General features: G+C 44.4%; 2 protein-coding genes across 2 annotated transcripts in view; both read left to right on the top strand.

The window, feature by feature from the left end:
* PSMD14 (proteasome 26S subunit, non-ATPase 14) overlaps window positions 1-9060 on the top strand; it is a 103493-nt gene extending 94433 nt beyond the window's left edge. The window contains exons 11-12 of the mRNA XM_032409515.1: window positions 4970-5032; window positions 7489-9060. Coding sequence (XP_032265406.1) covers window positions 4970-5032; window positions 7489-7587 — 162 coding nt within the window. The 3' untranslated portion in view covers window positions 7588-9060. The remainder of the gene's footprint in view (window positions 1-4969; window positions 5033-7488) is intronic.
* Window positions 9061-11981: 2921 nt separating this feature from the next.
* On the top strand, window positions 11982-22410 carry TBR1 (T-box brain transcription factor 1). The gene is made up of 6 exons (XM_032409499.1): window positions 11982-13458; window positions 14052-14206; window positions 14549-14670; window positions 15250-15408; window positions 16580-16641; window positions 19881-22410. The coding sequence occupies exons 1-6, from the start codon at window positions 12767-12769 to the stop codon at window positions 20737-20739; spliced, it is 2049 nt and encodes a 682-aa protein (XP_032265390.1). The 5' UTR covers window positions 11982-12766; the 3' UTR covers window positions 20740-22410.
* The last annotated feature ends 3139 nt before the right edge of the window (window positions 22411-25549 follow it).

Raw genomic sequence — 25549 nt, 5'->3', positions numbered from 1 at the left:
AAGGGAGAGGGAGAGAGAGAATCTCAGACAGACTCCCCACTGAGTGTAGAGCCTGACTCAGGACTCAGTCTCACGACCCTGAGATCATGACCTGAGCGAAACCTGGATGCTCAACTGACTGAGCAACCCAGGTGCCCCAAACCCAGATTCCTTCTATCTTTTGCTCCACTTCCCTTATAGTGGCTTCCATCCTGTAGATATCCTCATGATTCACAGTGATTGCTAGAGCTTTAGCTATCCCATCCGAGTTCCCAGCAACAGGTAAAAAAGGAAGGGCAAAAGGGGGGTTACTTCCCAGCTAAATCAATTCCCTTTCACAATCCTTTTCTTAAGTCCTACCCAGCAGCACTTCTGATTATATTTCACTGGCTGAACTCAAGCGGACACAACTTGCTTTGAGAAAGGCTATATAGTGTGGTCTTTTTTTTTTTTTTTTTTTTTAAGATTTTATTTATTTATTTGACAGAGACAGTGAGAGAGGGAACACAAGCAGGGGGAGTGGAGAGGGAGAAGCAGGCTTCCTGCTGAGCAGAGAGCCCAATGTGGGGCTCTATCCCAGGACCCCGGGATCATGACCTGAGCCGAAGGCAGACGCTTAACGAATGAGCCACCCAGGCACCCCTAGTGTCGTCTTTTACCTGGGACCATCACTGCCTTTACTAAAATCAGGGTTATATTACAAAAGAAGGGGAAAATATATGTTGGGTAGGCAGCAAATAGATTCTGCCATAGAAATTTTTTCAACAAGCTGAACTACAATTTCCATTATATGTGCACACACATATACATACGATCTTTATTGTATATCTCTATTTTGTGTAATTACACTTGAAAATTGGATTCCCTGTAAGATTTTTAGAAAGAATTTATGCTGTTCAGGCCATTTATTAAATCATGGATTTGGCTTTGTTATTATTTAGGATGTGTCATTAAAAACTAATCATTTCCTGAATTGTCATGAATGTTGCTTCAAGGTCTTTGGAGATAGATAGTACTGTTGAAGTCACACTTGCATTGCTTATTAGCTGTATGGCTGTATGTGTCCCTGTTGTTCTCTGTGCACACTCCATTTTTGTATATTTCATACTGCATTGCAGTTTGAGATTTATAGGCAAGTAAAGCCCAAATGTGAGCTCCTCGAAGAGCAAGAACTATCTTATTCAGAATGAGTGATTACCAATATGTAAAATGAAAATTCTGCTGTTGAGGACATGTATAGAATGTACTGGAGTGTTATAAGCTATTCCAAAAGGAGAGTTAGAAATACGTTTTTTTATAATAGAAGTATTGCTGGAATTACCATATAGTTCCTCAAAGGTGCCTAATTTCTTCATATGTAAAATGTAGATTACATGAATTCACTGGGATGTTTTAAGGATTCAGTAAATTAATATTTGTAAAAGCACATGTATGGTAATATTTGAATTACTGATAGTGGTAGGAAAACCAATTTTCTCCAAACTCACACCTCTTATCCTGTCTCAGATTTCTAATTGTTTCGTGTTTGTTAATTTTGCTTTCCCAAGTATGTTTTATAAAAGCCGTTTCTTTAAACTCATTCTCTACTGCCTTAACCCAGTAATGTGATTTTCAGTTATATAGTCAATACACTGACCTCACATAAAATCAAGAAAGAAGTAAAATACATTATCTTAAAATTCACTAGCAGTTACTCAGAGTTTGTTTAATGGTGAAAAAAATTACCATATATGTGATTTTAGAAAGCATGTGTTTAAATGGGAGTATGGTGTGTTATAGAGTGAAGAAAGTTAACATTTCAAAGGGAAAAGAAGAAACCCAAGGACTAGAGAAGTGTGAAGTAGAGTAAGAGACACGGTGTCATAAAAGCAGAGAGGTTAAAGGATTAGAAGAGAAAACAGGTATTGGAGAAGCTCTTAAAGGCATTCAGAAAGTTCAAGAAAACAGTTCGTTGGAATTTACGTGGTGGAGAGTGTTAACGAAGTGCAAAGAATCCAGTCCATATTTATTAAAGGGTAGATTAAATGGTAGAATCTAAGATACTGGTTTTCCATTTAATAAATTTGACCATTACCAGAAAAAAGAGAATGAAGTTAATGGGTTTCGTAAAAGCCTCTTTAAGATGGGGGTACATCTGAGGGGATTATGATAACATAACAGACCAAATTCTAGGAATTTCTTAGAACTGTGCAGACCGTGCATGATGGGATAGCCATCTGGGGGTCTTTGTTGATAAACTGTTAAAAACGTTTCTAGTGTGAATAGCCACAAACATTTTCAGTGCTTTTTTGTTGGTTGAGTAAACCGAAGAGCATGAATGCAAAAGCAAAATTTGATGCCAAATCACAGAAGTTGCCATAAACACAGAAGTTCCCCTAGTGAGGACACTGCCTGTGCCTGAATTTCATTTGTTTCTGCTGCTACCATTTCTTAATTTTTCCTGGTGACTAGCCAGATTAGAACTATGAATGAAGACAAACTGGTCTTGCCCAGATGGTAGATGAGATATAGGTGACTTAGGTAAGTGGAGAAAATATTTAAGGGTTTGATGTGATGATCTGGTCTGCTCTGGTCTATCTTAGAATGAAAAAGATGTGCTTATTCTTTGTCATGGGGGTTTGCAACCTTAGTATATGCCTAAATCTACAGCTGCTCCTCATTTTCCAGATGGCATCTATGGCTGGGAGTACTTTTTACCATCTGCACTTCTCGAAGAGTTTGTGAACTCTCTCTTTTAATTATTGGAAATGGAAAAACTAATTGGTAAAGTGGTTAAATGATGTAAAAGATTTTAAAAATTAAGTTAGAGCTTTTTACATCCTATTTAACCTTTTAAATAAGATCAGTGTGTTTTGACTTTCATCTTTGCATACCTGCCATCTTTGATATTTGCAGTACTCCAGAATACTTTGTAATAACTGTTTGTACATTGAATGGTATTTTGAGCCAAGTTCCAAAACTCTTACCTCCTTGCAGTACTGTACTGTTTTTGACATGTGCATAGAGCAGCTAACACTGAATGAATGCAGAGTACAAACTTATGTGAATTGTTCCATTCACTCATCCAATAATGTTTTCAAGTTGGTAAGGTATAGTGTCATGATTTGTAAAAGTAATTCAGAAAAACAAACTTTTTATGTGTTGCTCCTGTTTCTATATATGTAAAACATTGAGATAGTGGGAGAAGCAATTTCCCACTTACGTAATACTTTTTTACTAGTTGAGCATAACAGGAGTGACATCTGACTCTGAAAATGAACATATTCTCTATCTAGGGAATTCTAGATTTGGAGTGTTATTAGCTTTTATTTTTCCTTCTTCCAGGTTTATGAGTCATAAATGTATTTTCTTAATGATGTGTTGTAAATAAGTATCCTCTAGTAATCAGTAGATACAGTACTTATTCACCATCTTTTCTTTTCAGGCAGGTTCTACTGGGGAAAATTCTCTAGATAGTTTGTCCATTTATAAAATTAGACACTTGCCATCTTTGCTCATTTTCAAGTTCTCTGTTTACAAAACTATTAAGAAGGTGTGAAATGCAGCCAAACTTCCCAGTTTATGGGAAATGTCTGATGATTGCATTTCCTACATGTTCATTGTTCACACATGAAGAAATTTGGCAGCTGCGAGATTATTAAGTTTAGAGTATCCAAATCTAACCCTCACTGGGATTTTGGTTTCCTGCTTTCCACCCCCACCATCTCACCCCTTTTGTAATCATATTTGTGGTAAGTGCTGTGGTGTTATTTCTTAAGGTTGATGATCCTTCAGTTTTCTGTGTTTTCCAGTTATCAGATGCTATGAATATAGACCAGGAGTTCATCTGATACAGAGAGAGTCCTGGCTTCAGACAGAAAATTACCCAAACTCTTAAGGAGGTTCCTTCTCAATAAAGAGGTTTTATGGTGGTGCCGTTATTGAGAGAGGGGGCAGTGATGGTAGCTAATCTACATGCTGTAATTCTTTCGTAATTACTTGCTAGAAAATTTATGGTCATACACATAGGAGTTTGTAGCTAACTGAAAATAGTAGAAAATGGTTTGTGTATATTGTTTTGTTGATTTAATTTTTACTTGATTTGACTTTGAATTCAAGTAAGTTTTCCTATTGAAAACTTCAGATTACTCTGTTTCTTCATGATTACTAAAGATCAGTCATGGAAAAGTGAGATTTTTTTTTTTTCCCGAATACATGTACTACTTTTAGAGATTTAAATATGTAGAGTTATGAAGGGAGAAAACTATATGATTTGTTAAGTGGATCAAAAGGCAGCATCCTAAGAGCTGCTGATAGTTAAATAGATACTGGGTGTGCACGGGTTCAGTTGACCAAAAAAAGGAGACAAAGAAATGGGAAGTTGGGGCAGAGGTGTAATGAAAGTAGAACAAGGAAAAGAAGACAGAATAGGACTAGTTATCACCATGGTGCCATAAGAACTGCCTCAGGTACTTCTCTCCTCCACTTTAGCCATCCCTCAAAGAATTCTGTAACAGTTTCCAGATGGGGAATACTACCATGTGGTGGTCCAGTTTGACATATTCAGTGTCTTTTACGTATTCCTTAAGTCTGTTTTCAAAATGATGGTGGTAGGGGCCTGGGTGGCTCAGTCAGTTAAGTGTCTGCCTTTGGCTCCGGTTGTGATCCTGGGGTCCTGGGATCGAGCCCCTCGTGGAGTCAGGCTCCCTGCTCAGCGGGGGGGCTGCCTTTCTCTCTGCCACTCCCCCTGCTTGTGCTCTCTCGCTCTCTCTCTCAAATAAATAAATAAAATTAAAAAAAAATACAATAAACATAAATGATGGCGGTAATAGTTTTTATTACACTGAAGGTTATTCTGAAGATTAGCAAACTTGCTTTTTTGTTTAGTAAGTCACTTGAATAAAAGGTTCTGTGAATGAAAATTATGATCACCATTGTCCTCCGTGAGTGTTCTGTGGTGGGAAAAGTAAATTTGGAATTTGAAACTCTGTCCTTTGTGTCTCATTCACAGGCCGTAGAAGAAGAAGATAAGATGACAGCAGAACAGCTGGCAATAAAGAATGTCGGCAAGCAGGTGAGGTATACTGGAATAGGTTATGCCGTCGCACAATGACGTGCTCTTGTAGAGTTAAAACTGTGGGAGGGCCTGTACGATTTTTGTTTCCCTGTTTGTTCGCTCTACATTTTTCTTTTGTCCTGTAACTATGATGCTAATTTTAAAGGTCACTGAATTACTTGATGTCAAATTCTCTTTGCCATATATAGTGAAGTCACAAATAGATCTGTAAGATACTATCTTTAGTGAAAATGACTTACTAGAAATAAATCAAGAAACTTGTGTCCTGAGTTAATTATTCAGGTATTATTTTTACTTGAAATAATATTATCAGTGAAGATAATATAATGGTTTATTTCATATGTATCAGTTTTTTAAATGATACAGTTTGTCAGTATGTAGGCTTCAGTTTGTAGGTAATGTTCCTAAGAAGGCTGAGAGCCCCATTGGATTATAGTGAGTGAGGAGAAAGGGTTTTAAGTATTTGCTCTTTCACATTTCCAAGATGAAATATATATTTTAGTTCCTATTTTCTGAGGGTTGGGGGAACACACCAGCCAATTAAAAGAATCTACAGATTAATTAGACTGTTTTTTAAAGAATGTTGATTACATTTTTTTCATTTCATGGAACATGGTTATCATATTGCTGATGTTGGCAGAATCTTGATATTTCAGATGCAAGACACTAAGCTGTCTTTGCTTTCAGCCATCCTACCATATGCTCTGATCCCATCACATCTCACAAGCTATGTAGGTTTGGGCCAGGACCATTCTTGGATGGGAAATCTCTAAGAATCACCCAGCTGCCACAAGAAGTAATGTAGATAACTGAGGGAAGTGTGTTACCAGTTCACTACAAAACCAGTTACTCCAACAGAGCAGTAGGGGCAAAGGTCTGACTTAAATATCATAATTAGTGAAATTAAATCTCACTACATTCTGAATATTATAATTTAAAACAGCCAGAACCCTCCCCAAACAAAATGAAGTATAGTTCATCTTGTTCTCTCATCTTGTGTGATCTGGTTACCTTGTCTGTTCCCACTACTTACTGTAGTCCAAATATATAATATTAGATCACCAACTTGGAATCTTGCACTTGATAGAACTCACTAACTGTTTTTTGAATAAATGACTCTGAGGCTACGATGTAGATTTTAGCAGTTAGCAACAAATAAAAGGTCTAAGTTAAAAGTGAAGCTGAAAAATATGTAATGGGCAAAGTCGAATAATCATCAGAATCATTTTTTTTAATCTAGCATTTAACTGGTTTAGCCTATTGCGTGGCAAAAGCAAAACTGTTTGTCTGTAATGGAATCAGATCACTATCTTTTACTCCTGCCAGTCTTTCTCAGACACTTTCACCTAAAATGTCCTAAGGCTTATTTCTGAAATAAAGAAAATTTAATATGTGGTCTAATTACTTGAAATTATTTGTAGCATGTTGCATCTCTGGGTTGTTTAAGGAAATCAAGCATGTATTGAAATTGTAATTTAGAAAAGAACAGCCAAGAAATAATTCCAGTGATGAGCATTTGTTTAAAGTTAGGAGTCTTGGGTATTTTAGCAATACCTATACAAAAATAATGCTTTAATTGAGAATTTTTTATTGTGTGCGATATATATATTTTAAAGCTTTCACATTTAGTTGAAATACTTCATTCAGCTCAGCCTTAAACATAAATATAATTAAGCATTTTAATTTAACTTCATTTATTACAGTGTTATTTTAAGCCTCATTTTTAACTCAGATGTTTCAAATATAGATTTGATCAGGTTTCAGTTAAAAGATTGTACCTATATGCTTTTCTCTGATACTTTATTTTTTCAAAATAGCTGCAGAAAATATGTATTCTTAGCATTATTTTATACACATTATATACATATAAATTATGTATATCTTAACATTGTATTTAGATTTTTAAACAACTAACAGTGGCTTTTGATCCAAGAGTATTTCCTGAATCATTTAAAGCACTTTTTCTTGAAATACTAAAATTATACAGGAATTAAATTTAAATTAAAATTGCAGAGGAAGTGATGAGAAAGAATTCACATTGAACTCTTACCTATTGGTACGTCTGCTTCGAGTAAAGAACCTCTTAGACAGTCAATAAATATGAATGGCAGAAAATATGCACACATACTTGGGCTTATGTACACTTATAAATGCTTATACTTTGTTTTTAAAAAATCAGATGCTGCGGCTGTATAGAATTCCTTGTTACTCTTTATAATTTCTGGTACAGAATCGAAGCATTGATTGTGTAAATAAGTTTTTTATTGTGTAATCTATTATTTTATCAGGTTTTATCTAAGAACATAACAATATATTAGGAAAATGAAATTGTAAAATATATATAAATTTAGGTTTGGCTTTCTTTACCAGTTTCATCAACTACTTAAACTAAGTAATTCTTCTATCAGTAATATGGTTCTTTTTTCTTTTTCTTTCCTTATTTTCTTATTTAGGACCCCAAACGTCATTTGGAGGAACATGTGGATGTACTTATGACTTCAAATATTGTCCAGTGTTTAGCAGCTATGTTGGATACTGTCGTATTTAAATAAAACAATGCAAAAAGCTATTGGTGATACTTTCAGCGTATATTCCTCTATTGTTCCTAATGCTCAAAATCAAGGGACCTCTGAAGGTGTGTTTGGTTAAATGTAAGACATCTGGCATCATTTGCAGTACTGTAACACCTTCAGTCTCGGTTGTGCAATTACTTCTGTTTCTTTAGTCAGGGTCTTTGCAGATTCCAAAGTTGTATAAGAATACATCAAAGTGGACAAATTTTGTTAAGATCCCATTTAATATTTGAAGAAATCAGTAACACAAATATATTTTGATTGTTGCTTACAAAATAAAATACATTTACAATCTATGTCTCCTGAGGTTTTTTGGCACTGGGTGGAATTGAGAGAGTAACATTTGACAGTGCTCTCAAAATCTCACACAAAGATATGTTTCTCTTTGCAATTTAAGATCTTACAACACATAAAACATCAGTGTGATAACAAAACTTCACAAATATAAAATGATCGCCATTAAGGAGTTGCTACCCCATTAGTGAGTAACCCAGAAAAAAATGTTGACATATTTTATTAAAAGTATCTGTCACAAATTAATATTGTATAGTCAGTATCTTAACATATTATACTTTCCAGGGTTTCAGAGGAGTACATTTAAGAAGAAAAAGGGAACAATATTAATTTAGACTTTATTATTTTTTTTAAAGAGTACATTCTACCAATGTGGAGGTTACCTGGAAGTTGCCTGCTTCAAACTCCACTAAACTTTTAGCTAAGACAGCCACAGAAGGTATATAATCTCTTCAAAGCAAATTAAGAAAAGGCACCATAATGTGAATTTAGTATCATGAGCACATAAGAAATAATTTTGTCACTGTTTTCTCTCATCTTTCCCCAATTAACTTAAAGTACTCAGTTTTCTGATAAAGACAAAAATTTGACTAATAGCAGGTTTTATAGATGACCTTATCCCTCAACCTGTTTCTAACCTGATATAATAACTGCCCCCATTAATAGTCATGGCACAGCACCATTCTGGGTATACCAAGGAGTATGGGAAAACATATGGAGACAGATTTAATTCTTGTCTGTATCCTTTGTGAAAATATGGTAAAATGTTTGTTTTTTAAGGCTTCATTAAAAGAGGGTTTTACTTGGGGACTTGGAATTTAGACTTAACTCCTACTAGAGGTGGTAGGAATGTGTGGTAGACCAAATTACCGTCCTATTTGAACAATTCTAGGCTCTTACTGGTTGCCTAATGAACAATTACCAGAAACTAAAAGTAGAAATGGCTTAAATTCCCACTATGTTTCACAGTCTCTTTTTTGGTGGAATAAGAGGTATTCTGAGCATTTGCTTGTCCTGTGGCTTTTTCTCTTATATATAGTCATAGTATGTTTTATGTAGGACATGTAATATGTATTAATTTAATTGTTGAGATTACAACAGCTAACCATTTACAATTAAAATATAAGTGGAAGTTAGCAGAAGTTTTCCTTTTGCCTAATTTAATCTTGTGTGCAGACTTTTTGAATACATGATCTTTCCCTTCACATAAATAAGGTTCTATGATTTATTTCACAGATAATCATTAGAGCTAGTCAAGATTTTTTTCATACAGTGTGCCCTTAGAAGAAGGCCTCAATAATCCAGAGGCTATTCTCAACATTCCATTTGAAATACTTTTTTTTGTTTTTCATTTTAGTCTCCTGAAAACATCTCCTGAGAAGGCTTACACAATACCTGCCTTTTGCTCTTATTTGATCACCTCATTATTGTGGACTCCCCAAAACCAGTACCACTTTCTCCTACTTGGTTCATGTTGGAAACACTCCCAATTTCAAAACCTTACCAGGATCCCTCCTAGCAAAAACCTGCATTTTCTTTCGAGATTTGGAATGGATCAAAATTAGGATGCTCTGAGTCTCAATGAACACTTTTGTCCTGGAATGTACAGCTATTTTAGCAGCAGCCTGGTGGCTCAGGTCCAGTTAGGCATTGAAATGACTTATTTAATCACAAGCTCAGTAAGGTGTGTATGTGCTTATGTGGGCATCTTTACCCATCTCTTATGCAGCATTAAAGCAGCACAAGAACCCGAACTCCTGCTTGCCTCTAGTATAGACATGTCCCTGCTTTCCTCTTTGACTAACATGGGGCCATTGGAAGCTCCAGCCACACTATACAGTGTGATCTGCCTGGACCAGGAGCACCTGGCTCTTCTGGGAGCTCATTATATATAGAGAATCCAGGCCCCCAGTTCAGACCTGAATCAAGAATCCTGGCATGGCTCATATGCACTTTAAAGTCTGAGAATCCCTGCTGCACACAAGTATGGCCCAAGAGCAGGTGTGCTGATCTTGAGGAAAGTGAGTTTTCCCTTTTGAGCATATGTAAGTTCAAGATATAGCCTGTAATGAGGAATCACTGAATTTAGTACTGATAATCTAAAGTCAGAATGCACATTTATCTCCTATTCCAATTCCTTAAAAGCTGAGGAAGTTTCACTCTATTCCTTTTCTATACTTTAACATTTCATTTTTGCATTCTTCATTCTTTAAAAAGTTAATTCAGGATGCCACGAATGAGAAAGCCTCGAGAGCCCAGGTGCAGTCTTGCCTTTTTGGCTGCCTACTTAAGGCTCTTGGCCCACTGAGAAAGGGGCGGAGGGTAACCTTGGAAGCAGGGGACAGAGAGGCCCTCAGAGACAAAGAAGTTAATGATCGAAGGAAGGAGAAAGCAAGACTAGCCAAAATTGGGCAAAAACCTCTCAGGAGAATGGTGGTGGAAGGTAAAGGGCAGAAATACCAAGTGTCAAATAGTGTCATAGCTACTGTCCCCTCCCCCGCGCCCCGAAGCCTCAACAGCCAAGGCCCTGCTTGTTGATGAAGCTTCATGGCCAGGAGCTGAGCTTTGCTTCCGAAAGGAAAAAATGGGTCTGGCTGTATTTTTCTCTCCGAAAACTGTCTCGGCTTCAGTCGGACATCTGGTCACCCACTTGTCCAGCCCAGGGCCGTCCGCGCTGGGCCTGGCTCGCGGCGCCCTGCTGGAGGCGCAGCTGGTGCCCTCTGCAGCCAAGGCGCCCAGCCCGCCTCGGGGACTTAGGCTGGGCTCCGCGCTGACCGTTCGGTCCACGGAGGCAGCGCTCTTTAAAAAGGCGTCCGCCTAGGCGGAAGTCGAGTCTGGTTAACCCCTCTCTGCCCAAGTCCAGGACCCACCCAATGTCCCCAGCGCCGCTCTCCGTCAGGGAGGTGCCGAGGCCCGAGGAGGGCTGACGCGCCCTCTCGAAGGCTTCGGCGGCACCGGGCGGAGGTTCCCGGGCCGTGCCTCTGCCACTGGAAGAGTGTTGCCCCCGGCGTCTGCGCCAGCGCGGCTCTCTCCACGCTCCCTGAGCCTCCCGGGCGGCGGCTGCCTCTCGGGACCGCCGAGGAGCTGCGCAGCCTACGCTCAGGCCGCTCGGGGACGTTAGACAATGGACCAGAGCCGGGCGGATGGCCGGGCGCGGGGAGGGCCGCTCGGCTGCCAGCCCTAGCAGTGCTCGGCGCGGAGCCCGCCCGCCTGTCGGCCAGCCTGCGGGGCCCAACTGAGCTCCCGCCGCGCTCCTCCTCCTCCTTCCCGCGCGGCTCGGCGTCCCGGGGAAAGCCGCAGGAGGGCAGATTGGCGGGTGCCGCCGCCGGAAGCAACTTGGGCGGATAAAGCCTCTGTGCTCTCGGCCCTCTGGTCCAGGCGCAGGGCTGGGTTCCTCTCTAGAGCCAGTACTGGGAGATTTCTTCCGACATCTCAGGGTCGCTTTGGGCCTCGTGCTATTTATTTGTGCCAACATCCTTTTAAATTGGTTATTTTCTCTATTCCTCCGTTGATTCTTCCTCATTTTAAACTTACTGGCATGGTTTTTTTTCCCTCCCCTCCAGATTACATAAACGTTGCACACACACACACACACACACACACACACACGTCTTCGGTATCGATCACTGCGTTGACACCACTTCCACTCTGTCTCCCCAGATCAGCGCTTCCAGCGAACCCATTTGCACGAGGACTCGGCCCTTTCTTTTCCTGGCGAGGCTTTTGAACCTTGTCGCCAAGCCAGTACCTCAGAGAGAAGGAAGTGCAGTGGGACGCGCGGCATGCATGGCGCCTGCCCCCAGTTAGATGCTCTTCAGATAATCTGCAACCAAGCTCGCTGATAAAATATTTAGTAAAGACCTCGTAAACATCACTGCAAATACATTAAAGCACTTCAGCCCGACAGCTTATGATTATTTCAAAACTTAAAAAGGTGATCATGGATTGTCACTGTTTCTGTGCTCAAGCAAGAAACCGAACCTTCCCGAGGTGGGTGGATGGGTGGGTGAGTTGCAGCTTTTCGCCCCCACTTCTCCCCCCTCCCGCTCACTTTCATCGCTGTGGCTCTCAGCAGCAGTGATTTATTTATTTATGTATGTAGTTAAAAAGGTGTGCGTGGTGGGGGGGGGGAGGCGGTTTGCCGAGGACACGCAGGACCTGCTCACAAAGGACTGGCTCAGGTGTTATGTGCTTCTGTATTAACTGGAAAAGACAGACTCTGGAACTTTTACAGGGCGAGAAGAGGCCACCGGCTCGCGCTTTGTATACTTTGCACTTGAAATCGTTACATTCAACTGAATATTTGGCTCATTCAGATCCGAAAAGTCTCCTAGCATCATCGAATTCCCTCCTCCGCCCCTCGGCTGGAGAGGAGGGAGGTGGGGGGGAAGGTAGGGAAATGTTTAGTAAATTGCACATCTTTGAATCTTCCTAAAGCAGTGGTCACAAAGCTTAAAGGTGACACAACAGTGCTCACGTAAAGCCAACACACATTCCCCACCCCCCAAGCCAACAATAAAATCATCCCCTTCAATTTGCCATGATCGTCGCGACCAGGAGCCAGGTGATTATCCTAATTAATGTCTATCTAATTAAATTACTGTCAGCAGTTAACCAATGGCAGGAGCCGTTTCATCGGCTGCACAAGCAGCAAGATCAAAAGTGAGCCTTTTCTGATTGCTGCATAGTGTCAATTGGCCAATCTCTTCTCCCAGGGAAAAAAAAAAAGTAAATCAAACCTTTGAGAAGCATTTGCTGGTTGAAGTGCTTTCTGTCTAGTGAGGGGGTCTGTGGATTTCTAGTTTATGATAAATAGGACTTTAAAAACCAGGGACAGGAGGGCGAGTGTTCAGGTTCTAGAGCTATGCAGCTGGAGCACTGCCTTTCTCCTTCTATCATGCTCTCCAAGAAATTTCTCAATGTGAGCAGCAGCTACCCACATTCAGGCGGATCTGAGCTTGTCTTGCACGATCATCCCATTATCTCGACCACTGACAACCTGGAGAGAAGTTCACCTTTGAAAAAAATTACCAGGGGGATGACGAATCAGTCAGATACAGACAATTTTCCTGACTCCAAGGACTCACCAGGGGACGTCCAGAGAAGTAAACTCTCTCCTGTCTTGGACGGGGTCTCTGAGCTTCGTCACAGTTTCGATGGCTCTGCTGCAGATCGCTACCTCCTCTCTCAGTCCAGCCAGCCACAGTCTGCGGCCACTGCTCCCAGTGCCATGTTCCCGTACCCCGGCCAGCACGGACCGGCGCACCCCGCCTTCTCCATCGGCAGTCCCAGCCGCTACATGGCCCACCACCCGGTCATCACCAACGGAGCCTACAACAGCCTCCTGTCCAACTCCTCACCGCAGGGCTACCCCGCGGCCGGCTACCCCTACCCACAGCAGTACAGCCACTCCTACCAAGGAGCCCCGTTCTACCAGTTCTCTTCCACGCAGCCCGGACTGGTACCCGGCAAAGCGCAGGTGTACCTGTGCAACAGGCCCCTCTGGCTGAAATTTCACCGCCACCAAACGGAGATGATCATCACCAAACAGGGAAGGTAATGCTACATTCTTGGCAGTCGCTGCTCCAGGCACGGCCCGGGGGCAAGAGCGCTGGGTTGTGACTAACCCCGGTAGCGATGTTTTGGGGTCGGGAGCGGAGTGGAAGGCGCTCTGGTGCGCCCTGGAGTTGACTGGTTTTGGAAAAAGGGGAAAGTGGAAGGTATAACCGCCGCGGTGATGTTGGTAAGGGGGTTCCCGCTCTAGAAAGGTGGTCAGAGAACCAGTCAAGGGCTGGAGAAAGGCGAAAGAGAGGGAGAGTCCCGGCCTGCGGCTGGGAAATTGTAGGGACGCATCAAAGCCCGGAACCAAGGGCAGGTGGAGGTGCGGGTCGCCAACCTCACTCTCCACCTGGGCAGTGACACCTGCCGACTCCCCACTCCACAGCTCACCCGCCGATCTCCCCGACTTCAGCTTCACTTCTTTTCCTCCCCCACCACCCCTTCTCTAACCCAGCAAACATTCACTCATCGACGCTGGAAGAACAAGTTTTGCTTTGCTATCTGGCGCCGCGCTTCTTGCATTTAATCTTTAACATTTATGTGTTTTTTTTTTCTCTTGTTTTCTCTCCCCCCCCCTTTAATTTAAATAGGCGCATGTTTCCTTTTTTAAGTTTTAACATTTCTGGTCTCGATCCCACGGCTCATTACAATATTTTTGTGGATGTGATTTTGGCGGATCCCAATCACTGGAGGTTTCAAGGAGGCAAATGGGTTCCTTGCGGCAAAGCGGACACCAATGTGCAAGGCAAGTCCTTCCAATTAACACATTTTCCTGACACTTATTTAGGTGAGAATGATTAATTAAAGCCTTTGTGGACTGGCTCGAGAGACTTTTAAAACGATCGGCCAATGACTTCTAAAAGGAAACGAAGGGGATAGGGGGACAGACTGAGCAGCGAGAAGGGGGAGGATTATGCAAAAGCTATTTTAATCATCTCCAGTTAATAGGAAGAAAGCGAGGCCTAAAAAACCCCCAGCTAATGGGCCTCACTGTGGAATAAGGTGTGTGTGTGTGTGTCCTACGCGGTGAGGAGTTGGGACTGGGCAGTGCCCGGGGCATATGTAAACAACGTATTTCTTTCTCTAGGAAATCGGGTCTATATGCATCCGGATTCCCCCAACACGGGGGCTCACTGGATGCGCCAAGAAATCTCTTTTGGAAAATTAAAACTTACAAACAACAAAGGAGCTTCAAACAACAATGGGCAGGTCAGTGGCTCAAGCGCTCCTGCCCCCCACCCCACCCTCTCTCTTCTCTCTCTCTCTCTCTCTCTCACACACGTACGTCCCTCGCTAACATCCAGTCCGTTGGTTTAAATCAGCATGAGAAACTGGACATATGTTTCTTTGCTACATTAAAAAGACTTTTTAAAAATTCTATTTCCACCCTCCTATAAAGTTGTTCTTGCCCCCCGCCCAATTCCCGAGTGCCCGACCTTCCCAAGTACTGTACAAATACTTGATTGATTGATTTCGAAAAGGAAACCCACAGGATCTGGGGTTGTAAAAATCTTTGTTCCTCCTAAAAGGAGGGCTGGGCGGATCGGGAGGCCCTGACGACCAGGCAGTCGGGTTCGGTTTTCCTCCGGTGCTCCGGTGATCCTTGCTCCCGGAGGAACCAGGGCTGGTCTTGCCCCAGCTAGCCAGTCACCTGCCCGGCGAGTCCCACGGTCAGTTAGCCGGGGCGGCGGGCTCCAGCCAGCCCCGGCACGGCCCGCGGCCCCAGCCCAGCGCACACTGACCGCGCTAACGCGCCGCCCCGCGCTCCCCTTTCTCTCCGCCGGACAGATGGTGGTTTTACAATCCTTGCACAAGTACCAGCCCCGCCTGCATGTGGTGGAAGTGAACGAGGACGGCACGGAGGACACCAGCCAGCCTGGCCGCGTGCAGACATTCACTTTCCCCGAGACACAGTTCATCGCCGTCACCGCCTACCAGAACACCGATGTAAGGAGGCCTGGGGGCTGGGCGCGCGGCGGGCGGCTCCGACTTCTCCCGGCACCTGCCCGCAGCCCCCGCCATCCCCGGCTCGGGCACTAACATCAGCAACAGCTGGCTCTGCTGCGCCAAAAGGGCGGAGGGCTAGGGGCCTGCTGGGCACCTTCCCTGAATACCTTGCCGGTGGGGAAACGCTTCCTATTCATCTCCATCGCGGGTCACACGGGCCACCGTTGAGGGGCCCAGGATTTCTAGGGCCTTTTCTTTTGGGAATTTTAATTTAGTTCTCAAACTAGAACAGATTTAAATCTGCTTTCTCCCTCTCCCTCTCTTTCGCTCTCTCTCTCTCTCTCTCTTTTTTTTTTTTTTTTGAGTCCTTCTTCCATTTAGAAAACAAGCAGATTTCCCCCTGCATTTTATTATTGGCAAGCTTTGGCATTATCTAAAAATAAATAAATAAATAAATAAATAAAAGTCTCAGAACTGATGGCTGAAATAAACAAACATCACTTTTTGGGTGATCAAAAGAACAGACACATTCACATATCTAAAAAGTACAATAAATCAAATTACCGGAAGCTGTGGAGCGAGTTTTTTTTAGCACTTGAACCTCTTCAGCATTTGCAAGTTCGCCAAAACTTATTTTACTTCTGTTGATTTGACTACTAGGAGTGACGGTGGATTTTTTTAAAAAAACTTAGATGAAAGAATCAAAAATGAAAATATGCATTTATTTTAAATTAAAGCTGATTTTAAGATGCAGTTATGGGTTCTTGAGGCTGTGAATCAGAAGTGACCAACTTTTAAAAATGTGGTGAAACACTTAAAATAGGCAACATTTGGTGATGAATTCAAGTGCCCCTTAAAGATTTCTGCCTTTTTGTAACAAGCATTTTTAAAATGTGCATTTTAACTGACTTAGAACACGTGGGAGAGCTAATTGAAAGCAATCCTTTAGTGTTAGGCATCATTAATTTAAACATGTTTCTCATAACTTTCATGATACTTTCTCTTTTTTCCCTTTCTATTCATTCCCTCAAATTTTTCAGGTAGGGAAACCTTGCTACTTAATGAAATTGTGGGCCATAAGCCCCTGTAAAAAGTGGTGTTATATTCGTAAACACCTAATCCACCTACACAGAAGGTGAGACCATATTAATTTTTTTTTTGTCTTTTCTAGATTACACAATTGAAAATAGATCACAACCCCTTTGCAAAAGGATTTCGGGATAATTATGACACGTAAGTAATTTTGCACCTTCCTTCTCAAATAGTTGTGGAATTGGGCTTTAGGTCAAAGGTGGATTGTTGTGTACAAGGCTTTTGGAAGCTCGAGTGTGTGAAGACAAGGCTGTTTCTAAGGTTTTCCCTTGCCCTTTTATGGGCTCCCCTTCTTTCTGGTGACTTTCTGGCTTGGTGCTTTTGTGGTTTTGGTCAAAGATTTCCTCCACTTATTTTTATCTTTCTTATGAATTACAAAGTTGTTGGCGGGCCTCTGGGGCTGGCTGGCTGGGGAAGCTGCCCTGGTTCCTGGGTGTGGGAGCTGTATGTGGCGCTGCAGATGCTCAGCTCAGATTGTCTGTGTCTGAAACCGCCCGATTCTGCCGGAAAGTGCATGTGGCTCTGGCAGTTGTTACATACTCCTTGGCATATGTGACTTTTATTTACCCATTTCCAAGTTTTGTGTAATAGCTTTTCCTGTGCAAGTTTACTATGGACTGAATAAAAATGTGCACCCACTGTAGGCAAGGTCATGAGCAGAGCCACTGTTACAGTTATTTCGGGCTTTGGGAAGGACCCAGGTGTTGTTGCTGTGTATTATTTATAAGCTTCAAAAGAAAAGTATTTCCTTTTATCTTTTGCATCTAGGCGTGTTTTAATTAAATGTGTTGGTACCCTTTTCTCCGGGCCTCCCTTACTTACCTCCGTGTCTTTTTTATCAAAATGATGTTCTCTGGGGGCAACAAGAGATACAAACTTAGTGCTTTCTGGGCTTGTTCTAGTATTCTTGCTCAGAGTTCAGATATAGTGCCCAAGAGTTCAGATAGTGTTATATAGCAAAATCTAAATCTGGATCGTTGGGATTCCCCCCCCTTTTATTCTGACCATAAAAAGGAAGACTACATAAATTTTAATTTTATGGCTTGCATTAAGTGCCTGGGATAGAGCTACAAAGTTGAAGTTGTCTTTGACCAGAAATAGATTAATTTTATGGAGAAGTAAGGGTGGGCTGCTTCTATTCCATCTCCAGGTAGATAACAAAGTTTCCTCCTGATATTTTTTATAACAAATTGAAAAGAGAGTCATTGATATTTCTGCCCATAACTGTCATGTGCCTCCCTTAAAAGTAGTTTTGAGGAAGCAAGGCTCATCAAGATGATACCCCAGAATAAAAACTCAGCTTTTCTAGTCCTCACAATCTAAAAATGTGGACCCGGCACTGTGGAAAGTGTGTGGCCCAGGAGACCAGAGATACTGGTCTCTGTACTAGGGGGCCTTGTAGGTTTTGAGCTTTTAATTCTGTTGCGAACATCTGTTCCAAAGCATTTTATTTTGCACAAATCAATTCGGTAATCCCAAGTGGTTTGGGACCTGGATGGGCATCTAAACTGTATCTTTTGCAGGCTGCTTTTTTCTTTTTAAACTATTGTGATGGCAAACAGAGAAGATATTTGCACCTTGCTGGTTATGTTCCCTTCCTGCCTCCCTCTACTTATTTGAAACTGGAATTAAATTTCAGGAGGGAAATTTTGTGTGGTAAGCAGAATGGACCTGGGCAGCAGCATCGCCCTCACCCGACCTCCTCTGGCTGACTCCTGTAGGAAAAGCCACTTCTTTTTGATTCTTAAACTGTATATTTTCCATAAAAGCTTCTTTATCTATACAAATGGAGACCTTAGTTATTAGGGGACAGGGGAGAGCAAAATGGCTTATGCCACCCACCCTATCCCCTTTTATGTTGATATTTTGGGCATAGCTCACTTTTGGAGAAACAGGGTGAGCAATAAGAGTTCAGGGGGACTAGAAGGTTGCTTGGCCATTCCCCAGGGAATCTCCTCCCCAAAGGATTAAGGTCTGACAAGACTGAGGCTCTCTCTCAAAACATTGTGTTGATTAAAGATTAAAACATTTATGTGTGAGCTAAATAAAAAGGGAGGCATGTGTCTATGTGTAGAAGAAAACACTTCTACCAATCTTGATCCAATCTCTGGTTCTCTCTCAATTCTAATGGGATTTTCTAGGCCCAGGGCCTAGAGTTAATCATTATTTCACCTAAGGTGATTCCCAGTAACACAATTACCGTCTGTGAGCAAGTTATTTAACTTCCCCTTGCCTCAGTTTTCTCATCTGTAGGGTGGGATAATAATGCTACATAACTGGGAGGATTGTTGTGATGGTTAACGAAATTACTATCTGTACAGTCCTAGACAACGGTGCCTGGCACATCGTCAAGTTGTATAAGGGTTAGCTTGGAGGAGGCTGATAATCACTGTAAGAATTTGCCCCCCAGGTAGTTTTTGGCGTTTTTTTGTTTTGCTTTTTGTCTTTTTAAAAATTTTTTTTTAATTTTTATTTTATTATTATTATTATTATTATTATTATTATTATTATTTACCAGTAACGGTTCAAAAGCTTGGAAAAAGAGTAGAGAACCCTTTTTCTTGGAGCACCTGGCTGGCTCAGTCAGAGCATGTGACTCTTGATCTTGGGGTCGACTCGATCTCGGGTGGTCAGTTCAAGCTCCCGCGTTGGGCATGGAGCTTACTTTACAAAAACAAAACAAAACAAAAAAACCTCTTCTTTGTAAAAGAATTTTATTGATTGATGACTTTGTTTCCAAGTAGTAATTCTTATTATTGGTAGAGGTGGGGGTTAAAGGATCCCACGGGGGAAACAATGGACAGTAAGTACTGTGGAGGCTTCCAGCAGCAGTCCTCAAGTCTCAGAAGACTGGTGAAGGCCAGTCTTTTTTGATTACTACCTGGATAGCCTGCGTGTGTATCAGATGGAAGAAAGTGTTCTTCAAAGAGTGAAGAAATGGGTATCTCGTTTAGAAATTTTGCTCAGAAACTCTCACTGCACAGAAAAGGCCCACTGGGCAAGTAACACCTTAGTCCCTGGGCAAATCTGCCCTAATGTTTAGGCAGACCTTGGAGAAGTGGGATGAGAATCCCTGCTGCGCTCCGCTCTCTGATCCCCTGTACAGTTGGCGAGAGAGAGCGAGGGGACAGGGAAGCCTTCCTCTTGATCTGTGTTTTGCCTAGGTCCCTGAACGACAAACCGACCTCTTTACAATTTCACGATTTATTTTATTTTGGGGAGGACGCAAGTCTGTGACCTTTTGTCCGTCTCCGCCCTGGACCGCAAGTTACAGACGGAGAGTGTGGGGGTGGGCGAAAAGTGGAGGTGGCCTTCCCTTTGCCTCCCGAGGGGACCTCTCTGCCACCCCTCGGTTCTCTCTCTCTCTCCTTCCCTCGCAGGATCTACACTGGCTGCGACATGGACCGCCTGACCCCCTCGCCCAACGATTCCCCGCGCTCGCAGATCGTGCCCGGGGCCCGTTACGCTATGGCCGGCTCTTTCCTGCAGGACCAGTTCGTGAGCAACTACGCCAAGGCCCGCTTCCACCCGGGTGCGGGCGCGGGCCCCGGGCCGGGCACGGACCGCAGTGTGCCCCACACCAACGGGCTGCTGTCGCCGCAGCAGGCCGAGGACCCGGGCGCGCCGTCGCCGCAGCGCTGGTTTGTGACACCGGCCAACAACCGGCTGGACTTCGCCGCCTCGGCCTACGACACAGCCACGGACTTCGCGGGCAACGCGGCCACGCTGCTCTCCTACGCGGCGGCGGGCGTGAAGGCGCTGCCGCTGCAGGCGGCGGGCTGCACCGGCCGCCCGCTCGGCTACTACGCCGACCCGTCGGGCTGGGGCGCGCGCAGCCCCCCGCAGTACTGCGGCGCCAAGTCGGGCTCGGTGCTGCCCTGCTGGCCCAACAGCGCCGCGGCCGCCGCGCGCATGGCGGGCGCCAACCCCTATTTGGGCGAGGAGGCCGAGGGCCTGGCCGCCGAGCGCTCGCCGCTACCGCCCGGCGCCGCCGAGGACGCCAAGCCCAAGGACCTGTCCGACTCCAGCTGGATCGAGACACCCTCCTCCATCAAGTCCATCGACTCGAGCGACTCGGGGATTTACGAGCAGGCCAAGCGGAGGCGGATCTCACCCGCCGACACGCCGGTGTCCGAGAGCTCGTCGCCGCTCAAGAGCGAGGTGCTGGCCCAGCGGGACTGCGAGAAGAACTGCGCCAAGGACATAGGCGGCTACTACGGCTTCTACTCGCACAGCTAGGCCGGCCCTGCCCTCCCGGCCCCGCGCCCCGCCGCCGCCCGGCCCCCCAGCCAGCCCCTCGCAGCTCTCCCCAGCTCTTCCTCCCCACGGCCCACCTCGCGCACCCCCTCCTGTTATCTGGCCCTCGAATACCGTCTGCAACGAATAAGCACAGGTCTCCGAGTGCGATTTTAACCTTTTTTTGCACAGCAGTTTCTGCAGTTAGCACACCGACCTTCAACTTTGCTGTAAACCTTTTGGTTTTCCTCCTTACTCTCCTTCTGTGAAGTTATACTCCTAACAAGCCTCCTCCCTCTCGTCTTTTTCTCACCCTCTCCTTCTCTTTCTTGTAATGAAACTCTTCACCTTTAGGAGACCTGGGCAGTCCTGTCAGGCAGCAGCGATTCCGACCCTCCAAGTCTCGGCCTCCCCATTAAACCGTAGGATGTTGACTCTAGAACCTGGACCCACCCAGCGCGTCCTTTCTTATCCCCGAGTGGATGGATGGATGGATGGTAGGGATGTTAATAATTTTAGTGGAACAAAGCCTGTGAAATGACTGTATATAGTGTTAATTTATTGTACCGAATGGCTAGTTTTTATTTTCATCGTCAAGGCACAAAACCAGTTCACGCTTAACCTTTCCATTCTTTTCCTTTCTTTGCCATTTTCTTCACCCCCCCCTCCACTTTAAAAAATTGCCTTGTGAGATAATTAACAATATTCTAAGAGGCTCTGGAAACGTGAAATACTTGATAGATAATGATGGGTTTCTCACTTCTCTTCAATCCGTTGCATGAAATAATTACTCTGTGCCCTAATGCACACAAATAGCTAAGGAGAATCCGACCAAACACCTGTAAAGGATAGGTGTCTGTTCATAGGCAAGTCCATTAAGTGGCATGATGCCTGCAAAGAAAAGTTAACTGGAGTTGTATGTCCCACCCCAACCCCCCCCCCCTCCAATAGAATAGCTCTACATCAGCAATATTATTTTGCCTTATTTGTTTTTCCCCAAAGTGCCAAATCCATTACTGGTCTGTGCAGGTGCCAAATATGCTGACAAACTGTTTCTGAATATCTTTTCAGTCCCCCCTCCACCTTTATATGCTGTAAATCTTTGTAATGAATATTCTACTAATGATATAGATGACTGAATTGTTGGTAACTATAGTGTAGTCTAGTGAAGATAAATTGTGTGAGTTGTATATTTTACTGCATTTTAGTTTTGAAAATGATTTCCCTGCCACCTAGAAACAGCTGAAATTTGACTTCCTTGGGAAAACACTAGCATTAATGCAAGTAAGACTGGTTTTTTCCCCCCTCTAAGTCTTGTTATATTTGATAAGGAGCATTAATCCCCCTGGAAATAGATTAGTAGGATTTCTAATGTTGTGTAGCAAACCTATACTTTTTTTTTTGTATTTTAAAATTAATGTGAAATATGCATCATACACAATATTCAATCTAGATTCCAGTCCATGGGGGGATTTTTCCTAATAGGAATTCAGGGTCTAAACGTGTGTATATTTTGGCTCTTCTGTAAATCTAATGTTGTGATTTTTATATTTGTTTCGTTTTGTCTGTGAACTGAATAATTTATACAAGTACACACTCCATTGAGAAACGTTTTGTTTTTTGCTCGTTTGTATCGTCTGTGTATAACAAGTAAATAAATCTGGTAAAACGCTATGGTGTTTGAAAGCAGTTTACAGTTTGAAAATATTTTATTATAGGTGATTACTTTTAAGGGTTAAGGAAGAATAGCCCATCCCCACTTGAATATGGGGCAGTCTGTGTAATGGGAATCGTGTCCCATTTCCCACTTAAATTTGTTTTATAGCACTACCAGTAATTACTTTTTCCTTCTTATTTACAAGTAACTTAGTTCCCTATGAGTCAAGTTTCACTTTGTTGCACTTTTTTTCCCCCCAGGAAGATGTAGGCACTTCCTCATCGTAGCTATCTGATTTTCTCTGAAGTCGGAAATAATGCAAGCAGGAAAAGGAGGGTCTTAAATAAGGACTTAAGAATTTCTTTAAATTTCACAGGCGGGAGGCTTTGGGCAAGAGTAGGATGTAATTGAAATGCGTGTCAGAATAGGCTGTTGACCACCGCTTTAGGCAGATGTCGAAAATCCCGGTCTTTAAATACGAGGCCTTGGAGATGTGTGGCGAATCTGTAACTGCAAACACAGAATGGCCTATATTTCTTGAGCGGGATGTTTCAGGGGGGTTGGGCGGGGTTGGAGTGGGGTAAGGACTCATAGAACAAACTGGGAATGGTCGGTATTTAAGCATTGAGCTTAAAACTTGCTTTGGGAGGTATCTGGGGGGTACCACTCCATCTCTTCTACAGTGGAATTCCTGTACCAGTCCTGCCCAGGCCAGATTCCCATCCCTTGAGAACAAATGCAGAAACGTGGATATCCCAGCTTGGGGGGTGGGGGTGGAGTAGGGTCGCTGCGTCTTAGTCGAGGAGTCCGCAGAGCTCTGACTTTATCTCGTGGAGAAGAGATTTTTTGTACTTTTGTCTCCAGAGAAAGGAGATCCAGGAAAGAGGTGGAAAATGGTTCAACATTCTTGCTTAGTCTGGGTCAGTTTCAGGTTATGGGACTAAATGTACCACCACGTAGAGATTGTCCCGAAACCCCTTTGCAATTGAGAGATGCAAAGAGGCTTCGAAGTTCCAGTTAAAAGGAAAATTCGGGGGGCGGCGGGGAGGGGGGGAAACAAAACCGGTTTGTTGTCCCTGGACAATTTCGCCACTAGACGGCGTTCCGCGGAGTTTTGTCTGCCACACAGAAAGGCGATGGCTGATTTTCCTTTGTGTTTCTTTCACCCTTCCCACACCTAAGACCCGAACGAGGGGACGAAAAGTACAAAACACGGTGCCTGTGTAGCCAGAGAAGTTGAGCAGTGTTTTCTTGTAATCCCCCCACTGGGTCTGCGCTCCTGCGAGCGGGCCGCCCAGTGCGGCGGGGGAGGAGGCGCACGTGCGGCGCCGAGGGCGCGGGGGGCGCCGAGGCCCGAGGGCCCGGGGGGGGGGGGGGACGGGGGCCGCGCTCGGCCCGCCGCCCTCGGGCCGCAGGCACGGCGAGCAAACGAGCTGCTGTCATGTGCGGAAACGAAGCTCTCAGAAGCCGAGGATAGATTTCACAGGAACGTAGTGCCTTGTACCGAAAGACGCACTTTAGCTGCTATTAGGAAGTACTTTAAAAAATTGGGGAGGTCGTTTCCCTTGCAGCTCTGCCACCATCTCCACCATCTGCTGTGTGGACTGAGTCAGCGTGAGGTAAATTTGCAGCTCCGCGCTCCTCTCGGAGGCAGTGTGCTTTCCTGTCCCTTTCAAGCATGATCATTTCTGCTCGCTTTCAATGTCTTGGGTGTCTAGTGAAGTGACACTGTCGCTGTGTCTGAGGAGCTGCTGCTGTTCCAAGGAAATCAGAGTTTGGATTTGGGAGGGCCCGTGGGAACCAAAGTTCGCGTCCCGGGTTGGATTTCGATTTGCCGCTTGTTCTCCGTGAGGGCAGGGGTCAGGCGAGGACGGAATCCTCCCCGCAGCCTGCAGATATCCTCAGTTTTCCAAAAGTGTGTTTTCAGCAGTGTCTTTTCTAAAAGCGACGGGAAGAAAAAAGGCGAGCGTGCGGCGAGCACTGCATCCTGGCTCACGCCTTCCCGCCACTCGCATTCCGCGCCATCTTAACTCACTTGCAACCACCCGCTCGGGGTTGAGTGCCGCCGCCGGCCGGCGCTGCTCCAGCCAGGAGTGCTGTGCCCTCGGTTCCTAACCTTCGAGGCAGACGCTGTGGGTCAGTGTAGACGGGAGGCGGAGCCAGAGCGCGCTGCGGCGGCGGGCGGCAGGTCCGTGCGGCCCCGGCGGGCGAGGCTGCTCTTGGCCTGGGCCTAGCGCCGTCGGTCCGGGCGCCCTCCAGCCCAGGCGGGCGGGGGGGCGGGCGCCTGCAGGAGCTCCGCCGCGAGTGAGGCCGTGCGGGAGGCCCGCTCCCCGACGTGGAGCCTGGACCGAGGCTCCCCTGCTTGGCCGGTGGGCCGTCGGCTGTGCTTTGGCTGTCCTGGCCCAGTCCAGACAGGGATTCGGGGCGCTGGTCTAGACTGGCAGCCCGGGCCCACCTGCAGGCCCGGAGTCCAGGAGACTCCTTCTGCGTCCTCGGAGTCCGATGCAGCCGGGCCGCGACCTTGGCTGTGCCCGAGGGCGCCCTTTCCAGCCTGTAGCTCCTCGAGGGCCACGCGCCAGGCGACCCGCTAGGATTTAGGACATGACGGCCCCTTTAGGCCTAGCAGAAGCTTACTGATGAGTTTGCTTCCAAAGCCAGGTTGTTTCTGTCTCTTTAGGGCTGGCAGACATCACCCGAGCTCTTTAAATGTAGTAATTTAGGGTATTTAGAGAACTTTCTGAACCCTCTTGCCTCCTGCAGTTATATTTTCTTATAAATCCTACTGCTAGAACTCTTTGACCCATCATTTTGGTGACGTTAAGTATTTATCTTTATAGCATTGAAGCTTTCAAGGATGTTCTACTTTCTCTTGAGGGTGCAGGCTAGGAACAAAAGCCTCGTTGCATAGAGACCATTTATATTCCTGCAGAACTTAAAAAACTCTCTATAGCAATATTTGGGCAACGTGTTTGTGTTCGTAAGTGATTTTATAAAATGACCTGAACTCAGGTGCAGTACCTTTTTTGTGTGTATATTAGTTATTTTATCATGTAGGCTTTTTACCCGTGGGGATAGGAAAAAAGTAGAACTTAAGAACCTGTGTGAAAACAAACTAATCTAGATTCCCCAAAGGAAAAGCAACTATTATTTAGACAA

Source organism: Phoca vitulina, unplaced genomic scaffold, assembly GCF_004348235.1.
Source record: "Phoca vitulina isolate PV1807 unplaced genomic scaffold, GSC_HSeal_1.0 scaffold1, whole genome shotgun sequence".
NCBI lineage: Eukaryota > Metazoa > Chordata > Mammalia > Carnivora > Phocidae > Phoca > Phoca vitulina.
This window is presented reverse-complemented; position numbering and strand designations above follow the sequence as displayed.